General features: G+C 35.1%; 4 protein-coding genes across 6 annotated transcripts in view; 1 reads left to right on the forward strand and 3 right to left on the reverse strand.

Moving 5' to 3' along the window:
• Positions 1-751: 751 nt before the first annotated feature.
• Positions 752-6,623, reverse strand: LOC120777203 (importin-7). 2 transcript variants are annotated; one of them, XM_040108377.1, is made up of 14 exons: positions 6,391-6,623; positions 4,828-5,063; positions 4,673-4,773; positions 4,200-4,596; positions 3,965-4,141; positions 3,753-3,898; positions 3,576-3,685; positions 2,794-3,481; positions 2,489-2,712; positions 2,243-2,419; positions 2,050-2,183; positions 1,785-1,987; positions 1,463-1,729; positions 752-1,395 (listed from the first exon to the last, which is right to left on the reverse strand). In XM_040108377.1, exons 1-14 carry the CDS (start codon positions 6,478-6,480, stop codon positions 1,199-1,201), a joined length of 3,147 nt encoding a protein of 1,048 aa, XP_039964311.1. In that variant the 5' UTR covers positions 6,481-6,623; the 3' UTR covers positions 752-1,198. The 2 variants fall into 2 exon arrangements, with proteins under 2 accessions (XP_039964311.1, XP_039964309.1); XM_040108375.1 differs by having other exon boundaries at positions 1,463-1,732.
• A 521-nt stretch (positions 6,624-7,144) lies between these two features.
• LOC120776717 lies at positions 7,145-11,323 on the forward strand. Its single transcript, XM_040107615.1, has 6 exons — positions 7,145-9,196; positions 9,259-10,008; positions 10,071-10,246; positions 10,306-10,516; positions 10,578-10,721; positions 10,787-11,323. The coding sequence occupies exons 1-6, from the start codon at positions 7,475-7,477 to the stop codon at positions 10,937-10,939; spliced, it is 3,156 nt and encodes a 1,051-aa protein (XP_039963549.1). The 5' UTR covers positions 7,145-7,474; the 3' UTR covers positions 10,940-11,323.
• Positions 11,324-11,396: 73 nt separating this feature from the next.
• On the reverse strand, positions 11,397-13,357 carry LOC120776718 (coiled-coil domain-containing protein 22 homolog). The gene has a single exon (XM_040107616.1). The coding sequence runs from the start codon at positions 13,227-13,229 to the stop codon at positions 11,553-11,555; it is 1,677 nt and encodes a 558-aa protein (XP_039963550.1). The 5' UTR covers positions 13,230-13,357; the 3' UTR covers positions 11,397-11,552.
• A 1,473-nt stretch (positions 13,358-14,830) lies between these two features.
• LOC120778071 (protein trachealess) overlaps positions 14,831-18,313 on the reverse strand; it is a 37,714-nt gene continuing 34,231 nt past the window's right edge. For both annotated transcript variants that reach the window (XM_040109762.1, XM_040109763.1), the window contains 3 exons: positions 17,737-17,843; positions 17,518-17,665; positions 14,831-17,445 (listed from right to left, as the gene is read on the reverse strand). In XM_040109762.1, coding sequence (XP_039965696.1) covers positions 16,041-17,445; positions 17,518-17,665; positions 17,737-17,843 — 1,660 coding nt within the window. In that variant the 3' untranslated portion in view covers positions 14,831-16,040. The remainder of the gene's footprint in view (positions 17,446-17,517; positions 17,666-17,736; positions 17,844-18,313) is intronic.

Here is an 18,313-nt window from a genome sequence, read left to right on the forward strand (position 1 = left end):
ACTACGTCGACGACGTAAAACAATATGCCGACTATACTTTGGCCGCAACAAACTTCAGAGAATGGCGTACATGGAGTCAAACCACAGCCCATTGCAGTCGAAGAGCTCAAGTTGCAGTGACGAGACCCTTGCACAGCTTTGTTCTGGATGCTGTAGCAGGTTAAACTTCTACTTATTCAGAATAAATCCTGACATATCAAACAAATGTACAGCGTGCAATGAGTCCTTACGTGGCATTAACCCATTAACCACCTCTTTGCATGCTCTGCTAACCCTACACATCTGACATCTCTACCCCTATGGTCCAACCACGCAGAAACAGCAAGTTTCCTGGGCCTACCGTTGGATACCCCGATGACAACTTATTTAATCCTTACCCTCCTAACGGGCACTAGATAACCGTTACAACAACAACTGCTCTACTTGACTCGTACATGATTTGGCAGATCAGAATATATAAAATTGTTCCAAAATGACTCAACATTTTTTGATAAACTTTAACTTGTATCTAAATTACCAAAACTATGCAATGTTGCAACCAAAATATTTGCATGTTGTTAATGAATTTAAACTCGATTGTTCTTTACTATTAAAATAAATGAATTGTATTTATTTCAAAATAAAAAAAAGTTATAAAGAGTAAACTTGATGGTCAATTAGATTCTTCATATGAATTTATGTATTCATACAATCTTAAATCACTCTCATTAGCAGTATCAAATGGCCTGTGTAAATGAGATAATACAGTAAATACTTATTTATTTTAACTAATTTGGTATTGTTTATAGGTTCAAAAGTGCTTCAGAACACTCGTAGTTTTTCACCACGTCACTACCAGCTTTTATTTATATCTGTATGTATGCTTCAGTAATATACATAAGAGACCATATGAAACTGTCGCAAATAGCTGCATAAAATCCATTTCTGCGTTTTGTAATTTCATTAGTAGAAAACTATAAGAATCTTAATGATCGAGTCTCTTTTATGGAAAATATTTAAATAATACAAGTTAATATAAAATGTGCATGGTCTTGATAAATCACTTTATAATTACAATATTTTGCACCGATCTTTATATCATTTATATTCTTTTAATGCATATCATCTTAAAAATTCTATATCATGCCTGTTGAAAATAATTTTTTTTTTATATTCTTGAAATAAATTTCACACACTGTTGTATTGTTGTAGATCAGTATTAGGAGCCAAATTTGAATGAAGTGGGTACGGTTTGTTGTGGAAATGCAAAACCTCCCCGCTTTTCAATAATTTTTGATTCTTTAGCCGCTTTTCTCTGATCGGCGGTTACCACAATCTCCTGGAGGGCTTTCGTTTGTTCAGTTGTGAGGCCGGTTGTTAAAAGTGCATACCATGCCGGATCTTGACTGGACAATGCTATATAAAGTAAATTACAATTTTATTTCAAGATGTTGCCTAGCATATCATCGAAAATTTAATTTACCTGAAAATACTTCTTTGAAAGTAACATATTCATCAATAGCAGAATCCTCTTCTTCATCATCGATGGGCGTGGTAAAGCCTTCAAGAGCAGTTTCATTAAGATCATCAACAGATTCCTCTTCCTCATCATCTGAATCTTCATCATCTTTTATCTCAGCCTTCATTTCAAAACCTGCTTCTGCAGCCTTTGTTTTAGATATTTCAGCAATTTGTTCCAGATAGTTGGATGCAAATTCGTCAACTTCATCTTCGTCACTAGACAGTGCCTCTACTGACAAATTACGGTTACAATAATATACAGATTTTATAATACCAATACTAACCTTCACAATCATCTTCATCTTCTTCTTCCTCCTCATCTTCTTCCTCTTGTGCACGTGATTCATATGCACGTTTAAGTCCATCGAAAAGTAGAATAAGATTGGGTATGATTTTAGCAGCTACCTCACTGAGAACTGGCGGTTTGGCGTCTCCCAGTGAAATCAGGGTACATAACCCGAGAACACACAATTTGCGATCATGAATTCTAGAAAATAATAAATAATAAAATAAAAACGCTGAAACCAATGACACTGTTGTGTTACTTACCCCAGAAAACAGTCAGTATCATGAAGCCATTGCTTTATGAAATGTGATGAAATCGATTCATTGTTTGGCTGTGACATTTTTTCCAATACGGTCAATAAAAGTTGTGGATTATAATAAAGCGCAGCAATAACCACCTATATAAACAAATTTAATATGCGTTCTTCAGCAGTACTATTAAGACACTAAATGTTACCTGTAAACACATAGTACGAAGTTCAGATGATTGAACTTCGCGAGTGAGCCGTGATAAAGCCAATTCAACAAACATCGGAATTACAGAGTCAATCTGACCCTTACATTGTAAAATTATAACTTCAAGCAGCTTAGCGGCATGACATTCTGGGTCTTCGCCAGGATTAGTAGTTAACATCTGCAATGTTTTTTTGAATGAAATTTGAAATAAATTTGCAATCCATCCATTCGTTTGTATTTCACTTACCGTTTTGCACATATCGAACATAGCCAAGAGTCTATTAGGGTTGGAAAGGAAAGCTGGCGTATCGACAGTAACATAATTATGCAATGCCGGCATTATATCAATAAAATAATCAATTCCATCCTTTTTGAAAACTTGATAAATTAGTTCCATCATCTGCCACATTTCTGGGGAAATTGCCTTTGACGTTAAATCGAAAACTAATGAGAATGTCTCCTCGTAAAAGTCTAAAATGGCACAAAATTTAGCACGTTAATTTATGGGAAAATACATATGTTGGCTTTAATTTAAGTTCAATAGTATTTTACCGGTAATATTATTCTGGAATATATGGCCAACCACATTAATAACAATAGGATGCAAATTTAATAAGACATCGGGATGATCTTCCATAACAGTTAATAAGGTTTCTATCGTATTTAATAATCCCATTGCTGTTATGGCTTTTTCGTCTGAATTTTCTTCCGATTCAAGTACTTGGCTAAAGGTGGTAGCCAAATGCTGGCATATTTCCATGGCCACAGGCAGGAGCTGAGTAGTAAATGTGCACATAATTTTTTGCATAACATTCGTTAGATCTTCGTTTTCGGTTTCACGTATAATTGTTAATAGCTCCTTCGTTATTTCCTTTATTTGGCTCTCCACGTATTGTGCTGCATCATCATTTGTTGATAAGAACATTTGTAAGCCAATGGCGGCTTCGACCTTGACTGGAAGCTCTTTATCATTGAGCAATGCATGTATATTCAAACGCATGATTTCCGCTAGCACCTGTGGGTTCTTCAATTGAATTTCGCAGAAGTAATGCAGCACCCAACAAGCTCGGGCGCGCATATGACCGGCTGGATTTTGGAACTCAGGAAAGACGTATGTAGTTAACATAGTTTCCACTTGGTCACGATAAATACGTTTCTTAAGCAACACGTCGGCTAAGGTTCCAATCATATGCAATGCACCGTCCTTTTGTTTATTATCCGCATTTGGTGAGGTTATGATCTATTCAAATGATATTTTAAAATGTATAATATATATATATATACATAGGATAAGTAATATTAGCGTCGTCAAAAGAAAGTAATTTAGACTATACCTGCATTATTATATTCATGGCCTTTGGCAGGATACCTTTCCGTTTCTTACAAACTGTATGTAACAGAGATTGCGCTGCTGGTACCGGTGTTGCATAGTCCTCAAATATATCTTGTATAAAGAATAATAACGTATTATAAGTAAAATATTTAGATGTAGGTAAACAATCGAAACTCACCGAACTTTAACCTCAAATATTCATGAGGATCCGTCTCCCACAATTCTTGGTCGGCATCAGTAAAAGACATAATAGGAAATAGTACGTCTTGTACTATGGCTACCATGTGAGGTTTTATTAATTTCCAAGAATATGCATGACTTACACTTTAGAATATTTGTAAAATAAATATTTATTGCGCTGTTTAAAATATATTGTATGTTTTTACTTACGCGTTTTTTAAATAAGATAAAATGTCGGTAAGAACACGAGGAGAAACGTAAATGTGATTTCTATACTGGTCAAGAATCTTTAGTAGTACATCCAAAATTCCGGATGTAAATGTTGGAAGGTACCATTCTGCAAATTTTTGATATTTCTCACTCACTACATTTCGTGGACTACCGTAACTGAAATTTTGTATAGTTCAAAGCAATTAAATCATTACTAAAGTAAACTAGATCTTACCGTTCAAACATTCGCACTATTATATGTAAGGCCCATTTTTTGACTTTCCACCAAGGAAATTCAGGTTTCTCCTCATCATCTATATGGGAACAATCTGGTATTGGTCTTTCAGCAATTTGCCGGCATATCTCCATCCACTGCGAGAATGTTTCTTTAGTGATCAGATCCAATGGCAGTGTGTACTGAGTTAAGGCGTAGTAGATTTTTAATATTTGTTTTTGAAGTAGCATCGACTGCTCAGATTGATCATTCATCAAGTTAACCATAAGTTGGTAGATCATTGGAAGAAGAAGATTCATTGCTTCATTTAAGGGAATGCGCTCTTCAGAACGCTTATATTCATAAGTTTTCACTAATTGATACATAGTAACCAGAGCGCCATTCCATCCATTTACATCTAGAGTAAAGATTTCATAACTTTGAATTTGTCATCTCATAAGAAACGTCCAAATATAAGAGGCTTATGTACTAACCTGGATTTTGAAGATAAATGCTGATATTGTCGACTACTTGGGGCCAACGACCTGGAAAATCGTTCCTAATAATGTGATTCACACATACGGCTAGTTGTACTCTAAAATTATAGAATTTTAGAAAACGAAAATCATAAACTAAATGTTTATCTAACTTGATAATGTCTGGAGCGTGCACGATTGCATCCACAATTGACCCACGGATCATAGCACGATCCTGTTCATGAATAGAGAAAGGTATTGGTTCACCCGCTTTCGACTCATGATCTGACCAGCTGTTCGTTATGAGATTTTTAAGGTAAATCGCTCCGGCTTGTCGTACTGGTTGATCTACATTATTTTGCATAACGATTTGCAATATTGTCGGTACAAATCCAATTATTTTGTGTATCTGAAATTGTAGACAAATAAATATTAAACATCATATCTGAATAATACTGAAACATTATAGTATTCGTAAAGATAATAAACGTATTGCATCCCCCGACGATACATTTTTTATATTTAAAAAATATCGGATTAGTTACTGACAGTACAAAAATGCGCTCAAAAAAACCTAAGGAACGAAAAAACTTGGCTCTTTTTTTCTTAAAAAAATGTACCATACTATGCCTAGATACCCTTTTATCTAAGAACCTTGCGTTCAATATTCGATTATATATGGTGTTTTCTGTTACAATTCCAAATTTTTTCTCATATTGTTGCAGTAACTTAAAACAACGAAAACAAATTAAGAACGTTGCCTTAGTTATAAAACTAAAAATAATTGTCAACGAAACTGAGTTAACTCAGGATACACATCTATTATCATTCTAATATGTCCAATGTATGTGCCAATCACACTTATTACATTTTCGCTTGCTCCTCATTTAACACTGTTTCCGATCTAATCGAAAATTTAATATATATGTATATATGTAGTTCAAGGAAAGGAACATATTCTCTTGCGGGATTATATCTCTGATACCTTCTTCTTTTCTGTAGAATCGTGTATTCGGGTAATGTTCTATAGACCATTCTGAACTACCTTGCCTAAGAGACTATGGGATGGGGCTAACCCGGCTTCGAGCCAGCGATTATTAAGGCGAAGTTTAAATCTGAATTGTTGTATGGAAGATATATGTAATAGTTGTCCGATCTGGCCGACAAATAATCAATAGAATATCAACCTGCACTATGACTTATGACTTTTCATTCGGATATCTCAAAAACTGAACAACAAATTTTTATGATTCATTGCCAAATTTTCTAATACATAAAATGTACATATGTACATAGCAATAAAATTCAATTTATACTTAAATATTTTTGTCTGGTACCCTCGAATATCGGATACGTCATGCTTCGGAATTAATTTTTTTTAACATAAGTTTTGTCTCGGCTAGGATGTCATAAATCCGAAACAAATTCAAATGTTCAGAAGATTTTAATGCGATTTTGAGTATATTACCAATTCCTGCCTCTATATATCTAAAGGTAAAGTATATGCAAATGTATATGGGAAATTTATAAAGGAAATCAAAACACGTGCTACAATATTCTAAAACTAAAACTAGCAATGATGGTACTCCTAATATTTTAATCGACATTTGCTTTTCATTTAAATTTATATAGGTACTAATCAAATTACTTCAAGTTTTCTTTGAAACAGAAAAAACATTTGATTTCAATAGCACCTTGATGCTTTGAATAACCTCAAATGTTTCAATCGCACTTACTTGTGCCAGTTGGTCTTCCGCTGCTTTTCGCTGCTCGGGATTCGGTTCGATTGTTGCCCGGAGCAATTCAGTAAGCTTTTGTGCATCCATTTCTGGCACACAATAATAGTTAACGTACTCACGACTTTATGAGATATAAAATTATACAAAACAAAGAAATATGATCGCGACAACGACAAAACGACGGAGGTGAACTTTTAAAGCGCACCACCCTTGTCGACGTCAAACCAATGCGATTTTAGAGCGCAAAAAGAACACAATGGTGACAATGGTTTTGGCAAACGCCAATTGTGATTATGACAGCAGTCAACTGTATAAGAAACCAAAGTTGCCCATTTTTATAACATTTTCTTTTATCCGATGTCTAACTGAATAAATATATATTTATATAGCTTTAAAGAGCATTTAAGATTTTTGTTATAATTCATTGTATCTGAAGTATCTGTACATACATACATAATTATACTTCACCATAAAGTCTCGCTCTAGTAGCTATAGAAGGCTTTCAGTCAAACGATCCCAAAAATTAAAAGGTGAAATTTTCACAGCAATCAAGCATCGTGGATATACATACACTTTTATTTATTTATTGTTATACCTAGACAATTTATATCATTACATTAATTTAGTACATACAAATTGTGCCACCCTGTCTTTTGACATATTTTTCGAGCATTTGTCTGTAATATGGCAATAACTGAACTGTAGCCACAATTATTTGTCTAATTGACATTTGATAAAGATTTGGATATTGTGATGTTAAGGAATTTAATTACATGAAAATAATCAAAATACAATAGTTTTTAATATTCTGAATGCTTAAGATATTAAACCATAAGTCGCAGATCTAATTTCTACGTGTTAATGAAATTTTATTCAAGTATTTGTTTGTTAATTTCGCTTTCTGTAGGAGTACATTAATCAAGTACATAATTTCCTATTCTACTAAAGAGACGGAGTAAAAATGGCGCTGGTTAAGATGTAAACATGCCGTAAGATAACCACTACAATAATCAAACAAAAATATTACATACAAGCAGATACTCAAAAAAATTTAAACATTTATAAACAAATAAAGACTATAATGAGTGAATATGGTATGATCGCTGCCGAGAAAGCCAAGAAGAAGAAATGTGGGGATTCTGATGATAGTGGTACTGCAAAAATCATTTCGAATGAACTGCTGCTTGTAGGAATGTATAGTGGAGTTGATAAAATGGATGAGTTGACCTCGTTAGAAAGAGAGATTGCGGAAATGCACCACGTGGAACCCACAAATATAGAATATACCGGGAATGGAGTTATAAATAAACAAGGATTATCAAGTGGTAAGGTATCATCGTTGAAATCAGAAAATGTCAGTTGTAAAATTATGGAGGGTATTGGCATTGAAGAAAGTGTAAGCCTTCTACAGAGTCATTGCGATGATGAAGGTAATATTGTACAAGATGATAGTGGGACAACAGCTTTAGAACATGAAGATTTGATTGCAGTCCTAAAAGGCATTGATGAACACGCGAATACATCTGCCAAAGAAGTAAAAGAAATCGTCAATGAAATGGAAAGTATGCGGTCGCCATCTGTAACAGAAAGTGACTTAGCTGAGGGTGTGACAATTGAAGGTGAGGGACAATTTCAAATTATGGAAGTGGTGTACGACGAATCTGACGAACCTGAGTCTATACAAAAAGATACAGGAAATGTTTTGAATGATACACATAAAACTTTAAATCCTGCGAGCACTCCCAACGTTAGTACTGTAACACCTCTAACAAATGAAGAAATTCGAGCTATGGCTATGGAGCAAATAGCAGGATTAAATGCACGTGGTGCTGATCGTCAACGTAGGCGTAAGCAAGATATTAAACCTTTGAAAGTTGAAGATAACTCCGATTTAGTAACGTCGCTTGGTGCAGATTGGAGCGATGATGATACTGAAATAGATTTAAAATCCTCAAGCAATATAAACAATATTATAAAAAATAAGAAGATTGAGTTAGATATGAATGTGGATAACAAGGAAATGAAAAGTAAAACAAGTGATCCCGTATCGTCAGAAATAAATATAAAAAAACCGGGTAAATTAAATTTAGACAACACCAAAAGAGAATGTAACCCTAATGAGTTAGATCACTTAAAAAATGATACATGCACTTCCAAACCTGTTGTTGGGTTTAAGCGTACAAGAATTATAAAACCGAAAATTATTTGGGATCCGGATGCTCCTGAAACTCAAATTTCTTATGCTCAATTTGCACGCAATAGCTCTAAAGCAAATGTGAGAGGAGCTAATGAATCTATGAGCATATCCTCTCAGAGAACTTCTTCAGTTGCAGGTCTGAAGGGAGTGCGTGTAGAAATTGCCAGAACCCATCAAGCTGAATTGAAAGAGAAAAAAATGCCTACCAAAGGACCTCTTAATCGAAAAGAGACCGAAAATATGGAACAGGTCCGAAGCACGGAGTCGAAGTCAGAATTAGATTCTATTCTAACTAAAGTAAAAGAAATTGAACCTCTTTCACCAACGACTGTCCAATCAAATAAAATTCAAAAAGTTGACGAAGAAAATGTAATTAAAATTCAGTCACCAATAAAACGTCGTTCACAGACGCCTGTTTTAAACGGAAGTGGGACAGGGTCAAAGAAAAAGCGGGTTAGTGAAATCGATCGTTTAGTAAGCGATGAGGGTGCTGCTAACATGCTCCATTCCCTGGAAAGTGAGAGAAACAAACTTATTGCGGAGCAAGGAGTCGATAAAACACATAAGCCGTTAATGCGAAGCCGCGCTGCTACAATTTCCGAAAGAGTGAATATTTCATTAAAATATTTTGATATAAAATCGTAGTAATAATTGATATATTTTTTTAGAATTTAAAGCGAGAAACAACCCCAACCTCCGGAAAGTTAACAGCAGTTACAACAACCAGTGGGGGCGTAAAGAACAAACGCAATTCTAAACAAAGGCCCTCTTCCACATGGGATTATGTTTATAAACAACAAGCTACTGATGATGCTATGATTATAAGACGTCGTTCTAATAGTTCTTACTCCAGTAGTGCGTCAATTCGGCGTCTCAGTTTGGATGCACCAGTGTCAAAAGCTACAAGTGCAACTAAAACAATGTTGACCAAAAATGTACAACCAAACACAACTGTAAGTGAAACGCCTAACAATTCCGGAGCAAAAGCAGCCCAAAGGAGTTTGCTGAAAACATCAAATGAAAATAATATGGCTATTAAAGCATCTAGTGTTGGAATTGGTGCGAAAGCCGGTATTGGTAATTCATTTGAATTTGCCAAGCCTGAATTAAAATCAAATCAAAAAGGAAATCGAAAAGTCAAATCCAGTCCCCATTTGGATGATTTGCCAACAAGTGACACTAAAAAGTCAGGTGGGGCTTCAGCGGGGCGTAGAGGCACTCGCAGTCCCGCTAATACCGATGAGAAAGACAAGAGCAAAGGCACTGGAGTAAGTAGCAAAAGTTCAGTGAAACAGCTAAAAGAGGAGTCTTCGGCTGGTTCAAATATATCAGACGTCGTGGTTAAAAAAGTCGCAAAAGTTGCACAAATTGTTTTTAACACGCAAAAGGCAAAAATAAATTATACCTTCACAGCCCAGGTATTGTACTGTTAATACAATAATATCCACTAAGAATGAGGTTGATGATGTCTTGTTTTCAGATGTTGAACAAATTAGTTGATATATTGGAAAAGCTAAGCAAGGATAATGAATGCAATGCTGTGGTGATTACAACAAATGCACCTAACTTCTGTTACGGTGTTGATTTCACAGACTTAACACATGGTACTATAGACAAACGTAGACAATTCGCTGTTCACTTAGCAGCAGCCGTCAAGTAAGATTAAATGAATTGAAATTATGCTGAAACAAATATAGTGTACAATAATTTTAAAGGAACTATCTGAAGACTTTGGCAACGTTCCCGAAGCCACTTATTGCTGGAGTAAACGGGAGCAATATTGGATTAGGCGTAATGCAATTACCTTTGTTTGATATAGTCATAGGAAGTGATAAGGGCTCTTATGAAACTCCTTATGTCAAAATCGGACAAGTGCCCGAAGGATTTTGCATTTGGAATAATATAAATAAAATTCGCGATAATTATGTAAGTACAGTATTGCGATTGAATTACATATAAATACTGATTAACGTGATATGTCTTAAAGAAAACTAAACTTTTTTGGATGGGAGAAAAACTACATTCAACAGAATCGGCTTTATCTGGATTAGTACACAAACTTACCGCCTCTGGTAAAGTTAATGAAGATGCTTTACTGACTGCTAAGAAAATAGCAATGATGTCAACCGAAGTAATGAATTATTGTTCAATAACATTAATTGTAACTTCTATAAGTCTATTTTTTTTTTTTTGCAGGCATACCGTTTCATGAAAAAATCTATTATTAATAATTATCTGAAAACGATAAATAATGCTTTAGACGAAGAATTCGATACTATTATTGAGCAGTGGACGTCGGAAGAGTGTTATGAAAGCTTCAAAAAGTATTTGGAGAGCGGCCACTTTTAAAAGGCTTTTCTTTTTTTTATTATGCAAAATATTTTATTTGATTTGGAAAATTAAACATTGGTCTTTAATTGAAAATAAGTGTAATTAGTAGCGATGGTTTTAGTGTTTCAATTGTACATTCAAAGGTGTACACACATACATAGAGCGTGTGTGAAATGTAGGTATCAATGATTTTTGACATTGTTAGGAGTGATTAATTTGTAAACTGTTCAAATCCGATATTAAACCTAAAACCATTTAATTAATATTGGAATATTCTTTAAGAGTAGGATATGCTATTGCAATAAACAATAAATTACGTATGTACTTCTTTCTATAAGCGTGAATTTGTATTTTCAAAAACTTAACCCTTGTATAACAATAATAAAGAATTATATTTGTTTATTTAAATCTTTTAATGCGCATAAAGTAATAATAAATATTCCACTTGGAACTATAAAATCTATAAATTACCAAATTTGTAATGAATATTAAAACTGTTTTAATTAAATACCAATATTTAGGAGGGTATATTTATAGCGATTGGAATATTTCCATTACTGTGTGTCTATGACAATGTTTTTAAAAACAATATGATCTCCAATATTAATTCTATATATAACTACTTTGTGATTCAAGCTTTCGAAATTTCGTTTTCTATATCGTGAATTTCAGTTCGCAGATTTTGTATTAAATTACCAAAATTTTCGATGTCTTCTGTTATTTGTTGTAAACGCACAGTTACATTCTTTGTTTTTTCACGATCTATCTGAACTTCTATTTCTCGTGATGTATTAGTTACATTTCCTGTTTTTGAAACGAGTTCAACAAGTTCATTGCAAGTGGAATGTAATGTGGCAAGAAGCTTGTACGCAACTTTTGAATGTACATCGTGTTTGGCAGTCTGAAAGAGCAAATCATCCGTATAACAGAATTGCCGCTGTAATTGGGCAGATAAAGAGTTTAGCTGTTTCTGCAAATCCCGAGTGTCATCTAGAACCTTATAAATATCGTTTCGTTGCTTTCGTATATTTGAAATAAACTCCAATATTCTATTTATATATTCTTTACGGGGAGCTGCCCCATCATTTGCAATCATTCTCAGTTCTGTGGCAAGTTGTTTTTGTTGAGCCTTCTTTTCTTCTAATGCTATCTCTAATTGTTTAATTGTTTCCTGAAATTCTTTTACATTCTTAGTTTTTAGTAAATGTTTAGCAGTTCTCAGGCTTTCAATAGTATTCAACATTGGCTTTCGGAATTCTTGCCATTGCTGATCCAGATTTTTTCGACGCTCTAAAGTGCTTCGAATAAGAGTTTCCAATTTAGATGTGTTTTCTTTTGGATTATCTAAAACAAGACAAGCGCGTTCATGTATTTTGACTTCTGCTTGCATATTTTCCAATTCATTCTGCGCTTCAACTTGTTCATTTTTAATTGTATTTATATTTTTTGTTAACGTTTTTCGTATTGCTAAAATATTAGCGTTTTGATCTTTAAAATTTTTAATCTCTTCTGTAAGATTGCTAATAGGCGATACGTCTGTTGCATTTTTTAAAACAAAACTTTCCGATTTTGACAGAGCGGTCACGGTTTGATTTTGCTTTGGTACAAATTTTGGTTGATTTTCGTGGCTACATGGCTTGCTTACATATAAATCAATAGAGTTCTGATGTAAAATTGTGCTTATTAGGTCGAATTTTTGGGTAGCTGTTTGTTGAAAAACTGTTATTGTTTTATGCTGAGAACAGGGGCCTTTTTGTGAAGATAACGAGTTTTCAACTACAAATATTAAGTTATGATGTGGTTTGAAATTGGTTATCTGACCACTACATCCAAAATTTCGAGCATTTGCTAAATTTCTACAGAATTGCGGTGTCCATGGTTTGTGCAATCCATCCAATATTGATTCTTTAATATTTTTTCTCCATATTTCTATATCACATGGCAAATTTCCCACTTCGGTTGTAGGTGCTTCTTCATCGCGGGGAATTTTTTCAATAAGAAACATTAACAGTTTCCGAACATCTACTTCGTTGGGGTATAGGAAAGTTTGATATCCAATATCCGCACGATAGTTAAGCGTAGATATAATTGAAGACAATGTAGTAGCTATGGAGAATCTCTGCGCCATTGCAAGTCCTTCAGGCAGTGTGAGTGGTATATATCTCGAAGATGGTTGAATCTTTTGTAAGCATTTTGACACTGTGTTCACCAAAAGTGTTGGAGTAAAATCGCCCATCGTACAATCATAACTAATATCACAACCGATCTGCTTTAGCGACTGAACAATAATTTTATCAACTTCTTCCATTAGTATATTTGTTATGTTACTTTATTTTTGAAGATGTCTGTTTTTACTTTATCTATGGTTTTCACCCCCTTTACGATGGTTTTTACTAACTTTACAATTATTTCCTCTTACAAAGGTATACAAATCGTTAACAGCTGATCGATTTGACATAGGAAAATGAAATAATCGGTTGCTATCGATTGTTAAGAAATTTGTCGATAACCACTTAATAACGTATTATTGCAATTAGATTGCATCTGCCAATAAGGATTAAAACACCATAGGGGGATTCTCTTGCTCTTTCAAAATCCTTCCCCGGTGCACGAAGTTTGAAATTTTCCAATTGGTGCAACGACACAATAAAAACACAGACGCAATAAAATATTTGCAATGGCCGTAAAATATGTCACACCAAAACGCATGTTTATTTTCGAGCAATGACACGAAAAAAATAATTGTAAACCTGTGCCAGCTGTCATTTTTCATAAAGACAGATGTCGCCGTTAAATTGTTGAGGAAGGTAAGTTTCAAATAGATTTAATAATTTCTATTTAAATTTTATAATCTTATACATTTTGTTTAAAATATAAAAATTTGTTACATTTTGCTTTAGGAATGAATGCAGAAGGTGCGCCAATTCACAATGGTCACTCACAAAAAATTAACCGAATCAGCTGTTCATATATCACTAGCTTCTGGGTGCTCTCATGGCCTCGCGTATTCCGGTAGAGGATTTATGCATTTTGTGTCATCGTGCAATCTTGCAAGAGCAAGAGAATTCCCCTCATGTTTTTAGGGAATCTCAAGAATTTTGCCTATAATATAGAAGCGTTGATTGGTTTTAGAACGTTGATTCCGCAATATGTCCATGTCCACTGCTGGCCGAAGGGTACGCTATACCATGAGTTGAGAACCCCAAAAGTTAAAAGTTATACATTATTTCCATTATAAGTGACACTCCGCGAAGAAAAAAATTTGGAGTTGCCAGTGTAAAATAATATAGTTCCCCCCAAAAATCTACTCTGGAGTTATTAAAGCTGTCCGATTATGAGGACTGACCGTAGGGGGGAAGTTCACTGTACATACATATTATATATAAAATGTGTGTGTACTTACTTGAAATCAGTTTATTGCTTTTGCACGAGACGTCTATATGATATTAAGGTAATTTTATATAATTTTTCCATTTATTTTATTTAAGTATATGTATGTATGTGCAGTTATTATTATGTACTTTTCAAATCCACCTATATTTTTTACCTATTTTACTTTTAACTGGGTTCAAACGTATGCACATACAACCGAATTGTAGTTTATATAGGTATATGTGTATGTGTATATATACATATATGCATGTATATATAATATATATATAGAGTAGGTATTTACAGGCCAACTTTCATTCGTCTTAACAGTTGCAAAATCATATTAACGAAATAAGTTTCGGAATGAGCGGTGGGAATCGAATGGGATTTGAAATTAAGCGTTCCTATATATTATACATACATATACACATGCATATGTATATTCACATACAAATACATATAATTGCACTAATTCACACAAAACTTGCAAGGAATGTGCACTTCCATCACGGGAAGAGAAACAAAATACAAAAATGATTGATATGTATGTCATAGGGTTGTATTTGCGACATGCAGATATCTGTCCTTAATTGTATATAAACGTTTAAGTAAATCGCTAGTATGTAGCTTAAATAATTAATAACAATACAAAATGCACTTCTAATTTCTTAAATTTATAATATTTTTTTGTCTTTGCATTATTGGCACACTATCTAAGTCTTATATAAGCAATTGGTTATTTGTTATCCATTAATAATTGGAAATTGTTCATTTCGAGTATTTCCTTAGTTATAACCTTATAGCATCCGAAAAATATACAATTTTAGTTAGTTCACATATTTCATTTTATAAATATTTTAAATTCTGAAATGTACAAATGCTTGATGTGCTCGTAATCATATTTTACTTACAATTGTATTTTTTATTACAGATTTTTATAGTATTCGTGTGTCTAGTGTTTGAAAAAATATGTATTTAAAGCCAAATTCAAATGGAAAGGTAAAACAAAATTTAACAGTAAAATATGTACATGTGTATATACTATTTATACGTCGGAGAGTTTAGAGCTCTACGAAGCGGATTAACGCCTTTCTAATTAAAAATAATTGATTAAATAGTTGTGATATTCAAAGGTGGACGTACTTACGTACAAACATATGTACATGTACCAATCTGTACATTTTAAGACATCACGAATTTAAGCAGGAAATTTAGAATTTCACAAAAGTTATTAGTCGAAGCATATAGTATGTACATACACACATACATACTTACATGTATAGGTATACCCGTTTGCATGTATAGGTATGTATGGTCATTCAAAACTACATACATAAGTACACATAATAATATTTAGTAACGACCACGTAGGTTTTCGGAAAAGAAGTTGTGTACAATTTTTCGAACGATAGTGTGAAAAAACAATATTTTCCTTAGATTCTATTGAACATACTTGTAAATACATATGTATGTATGCGTATGTATGAACCATATTACGCTACAGTTGAATTGGGCCGCTATATTTCGCGCTGCATGCGTGAGTTTAACAAGCAAGGCAATTTTCTTTCGAGTTAGTAGTACCGCCCGCTCTTTAATTACCCCTACGGGCACTGAAGAACATTCTGGCAACTTTTCCAAGTGCTCCAACAATATCCCAACTCTCCTTTGGATGCAGTTCAACTTGCTGCATTGGTTGTTCTTTCTGCATTCCCCACTGTTGCTGCAAATTGCAGTTCTGAAGGCTGACCTATGATGGTGTCGAGTACCAGCCACTGGGTGGTGTACCTTTATGATATAAATGAAAGCTGGAATGTGGTGGAAAGTATTGTGATTGATCTAAGTTGCCGTATGTAATGCTGGATGCGTCGGCACTTGGGTGCGGATGGTGCATGGTGGCCGTTGCGGCCGAGTATGGCTGTGGCTTGAGCGGTAGTGCAGGTGTGCCACTACTTTCGCCGGCGTTATTCGGTGTTGAATACTGAACACGGAGTGAGTCCGTGTAATCATAGCCGTTACTGTTGTGAGAGGTTGCTTTGGTTGCATTTATGGTATTGTTGCTGTCACGCGGAGATACTGAACTAGGCGGAGTCATAGCATTATGATAATCGATAGAGGTGTGGTAACCACCATATGTGGATACCAAGTTTGTGAATGCATCTGAAGAGGACTTTTGTGGATGGGCGGGATGAAGTTGTAGATATTGGTGATTGTCATAGGATGACTCACTGCCTGGTGGAGTGGGCAACGGTCCACCCTGTTGGTCACCGTAAAAGACGCCGGTCGGCGTTTGACGTGCTGTAGCTCTTATGACGCTTTCTCGATTTGCATAAAGTTGCCGCAGCAGCGCGGTGGCAGGCATTTGCGCTGGTTGTTGATAATGTGGCGCACCGATCCACTGTATAGTGCTGCTCTTTTCGTTTTGTTGCTGTTGTTTTAAGAGCGCGTCTGTGCTAAAATCTGTGGCGATTACTGCAGCATCGCTACTATTTATTCCGGGTGAGGGCAAGTGTTTTGTCATAGCATTTTCCAAATCCTTCACGGAAGCCTCAGAATGCGCTTGCTGTTGTTGTGACTGCTGTATTTGTTGCTGCGTTTGTTGTTGTTGTGAAATATGCGCTTGCTGCGGCTGCTGTGGGATTTGTTCCACTGTCGATGACAAACGGCTACGTGGCACTTCCCTCTCTATGGTTGGTATTTTCGTTTGCGGTTGAGTATCTGTGTCCGAAACATTAACTGTGTTTATGTCCGAATTCTCCTCGATTTGCAGCGAGGCTTTGGTTTTTCGTTTGCGTTTTGTTGTTGTGGTAGGGGTTGCTGCTGGTGTGGCCACAGTTGTTGGCAAAGAACTCGTCCCATTTTCCATTTCAACATTTACAGAATTAGGACTATCTTTAACTAAAGTTAAGTTGCTAGAGTTTGTATTAACAGTGGAACTTGAACCCCGTCCACGTGAACGTTGGTTGTGCCCATCACCATCAGCCTTGGGTGGTGAGTCTTTCGCATTGCCACCAACACCGGCTTGTCCGTCGGGCGCGGCATCACTGTTAGGCGAGCCAGAGTTCTTGTCACTGACAAGTTCTTCGTGTTTAATACAATCCACAGTAGGTTCCATCTGGCAGCAGTCCAATATGAGATTCTCGTTTTCTCGATTACTGCAATATTTAAGTGAATTAAAAACGTTTTTTGGTACATACATACGCCATTTGGAGATTCTAATAACATACCTGATTACATAGTTGACGCAAATTATATTTTGCTCATCAGCATTCTTTGTACTGCAAACTACCGTTGCACAGGTTTGCAACCAAGTGTAGCCGCCGTTCTTGTTCATCAGCCGAAAATACCCCGTGAGAACTTGACCTTTTTCTATTACTGTAATTAAAAAGCGCATAGGCAAAACTGAGTATACAAAAACAAATTGATAAATGGAGATAAACACTTACGATCCATATGACTTTTTCGCAACCGAATGGCATCCTCAGCATGACATAGGTTGTACATACTCTTGTTGACAAGATCTTCGGGGCTGTAGTCCAGCAAATCAGACACCCTTTATAGATTGGAAAATCCATATTAACAGTTAGCCAATATATACGTTTTTTCAAGATGCATTTACTTTCTCTATATCTATATACATATGTACATATAACGTGTGATCCAAGTAGAGGTACTTTTTTCATTAGTATTGTAAGGCGTTTCATCATGGAAAGACTTACACCGGAACAATTTAGAACTTATAGTCAAAATAATCGGCCTACTGCGCGTAATATTCGAAACATCAACACTCATCTTGAGACCCAGGGATTCAAAAATATCCAACCTTTTCGACCGAAATTTTGTTAAGCGATGGTCCATTTCTGGCTCAATGGGTTTGTAAACAAGTAAAATTGCCGCACTTGTAATCACCTGAAGCGGTTCTAGAGCTGTCATTTCATCGGTCCATTTTTCTTCAAAAATGATGCTGGTGATACCTGAAATTGAAGCTCGTGATCTGGGTGACATTTAATTTCAACAAGACGG

Source organism: Bactrocera tryoni, chromosome 5 (assembly GCF_016617805.1).
Source record: "Bactrocera tryoni isolate S06 chromosome 5, CSIRO_BtryS06_freeze2, whole genome shotgun sequence".
Taxonomy (NCBI): Eukaryota; Metazoa; Arthropoda; class Insecta; order Diptera; family Tephritidae; genus Bactrocera; species Bactrocera tryoni.

Coding starts and splice junctions, on each gene's coding strand:
- LOC120777203 (XM_040108375.1), bottom strand. CDS start 6,480: ATGGATGCACAAAAGCTTACTGAATTGCTCCGGGCAACAATCGAACCG. Junction 5,064..6,390: donor CGGAAGACCAACTGGCACAA/GTAAGTGCGATT, acceptor CTACAATTTCAG/ATACACAAAATAATTGGATT. Junction 1,733..1,784: donor AGATGAAGATGATTGTGAAG/GTTAGTATTGGT, acceptor GTAATTTGTCAG/TAGAGGCACTGTCTAGTGAC.
- LOC120776718 (XM_040107616.1), bottom strand. CDS start 13,229: ATGGAAGAAGTTGATAAAATTATTGTTCAGTCGCTAAAGCAGATCGGT.
- LOC120776717 (XM_040107615.1), top strand. CDS start 7,475: ATGAGTGAATATGGTATGATCGCTGCCGAGAAAGCCAAGAAGAAGAAA. Junction 9,197..9,258: donor CTGCTACAATTTCCGAAAGA/GTGAATATTTCA, acceptor ATATTTTTTTAG/AATTTAAAGCGAGAAACAAC. Junction 10,722..10,786: donor TAGCAATGATGTCAACCGAA/GTAATGAATTAT, acceptor TTTTTTTTGCAG/GCATACCGTTTCATGAAAAA.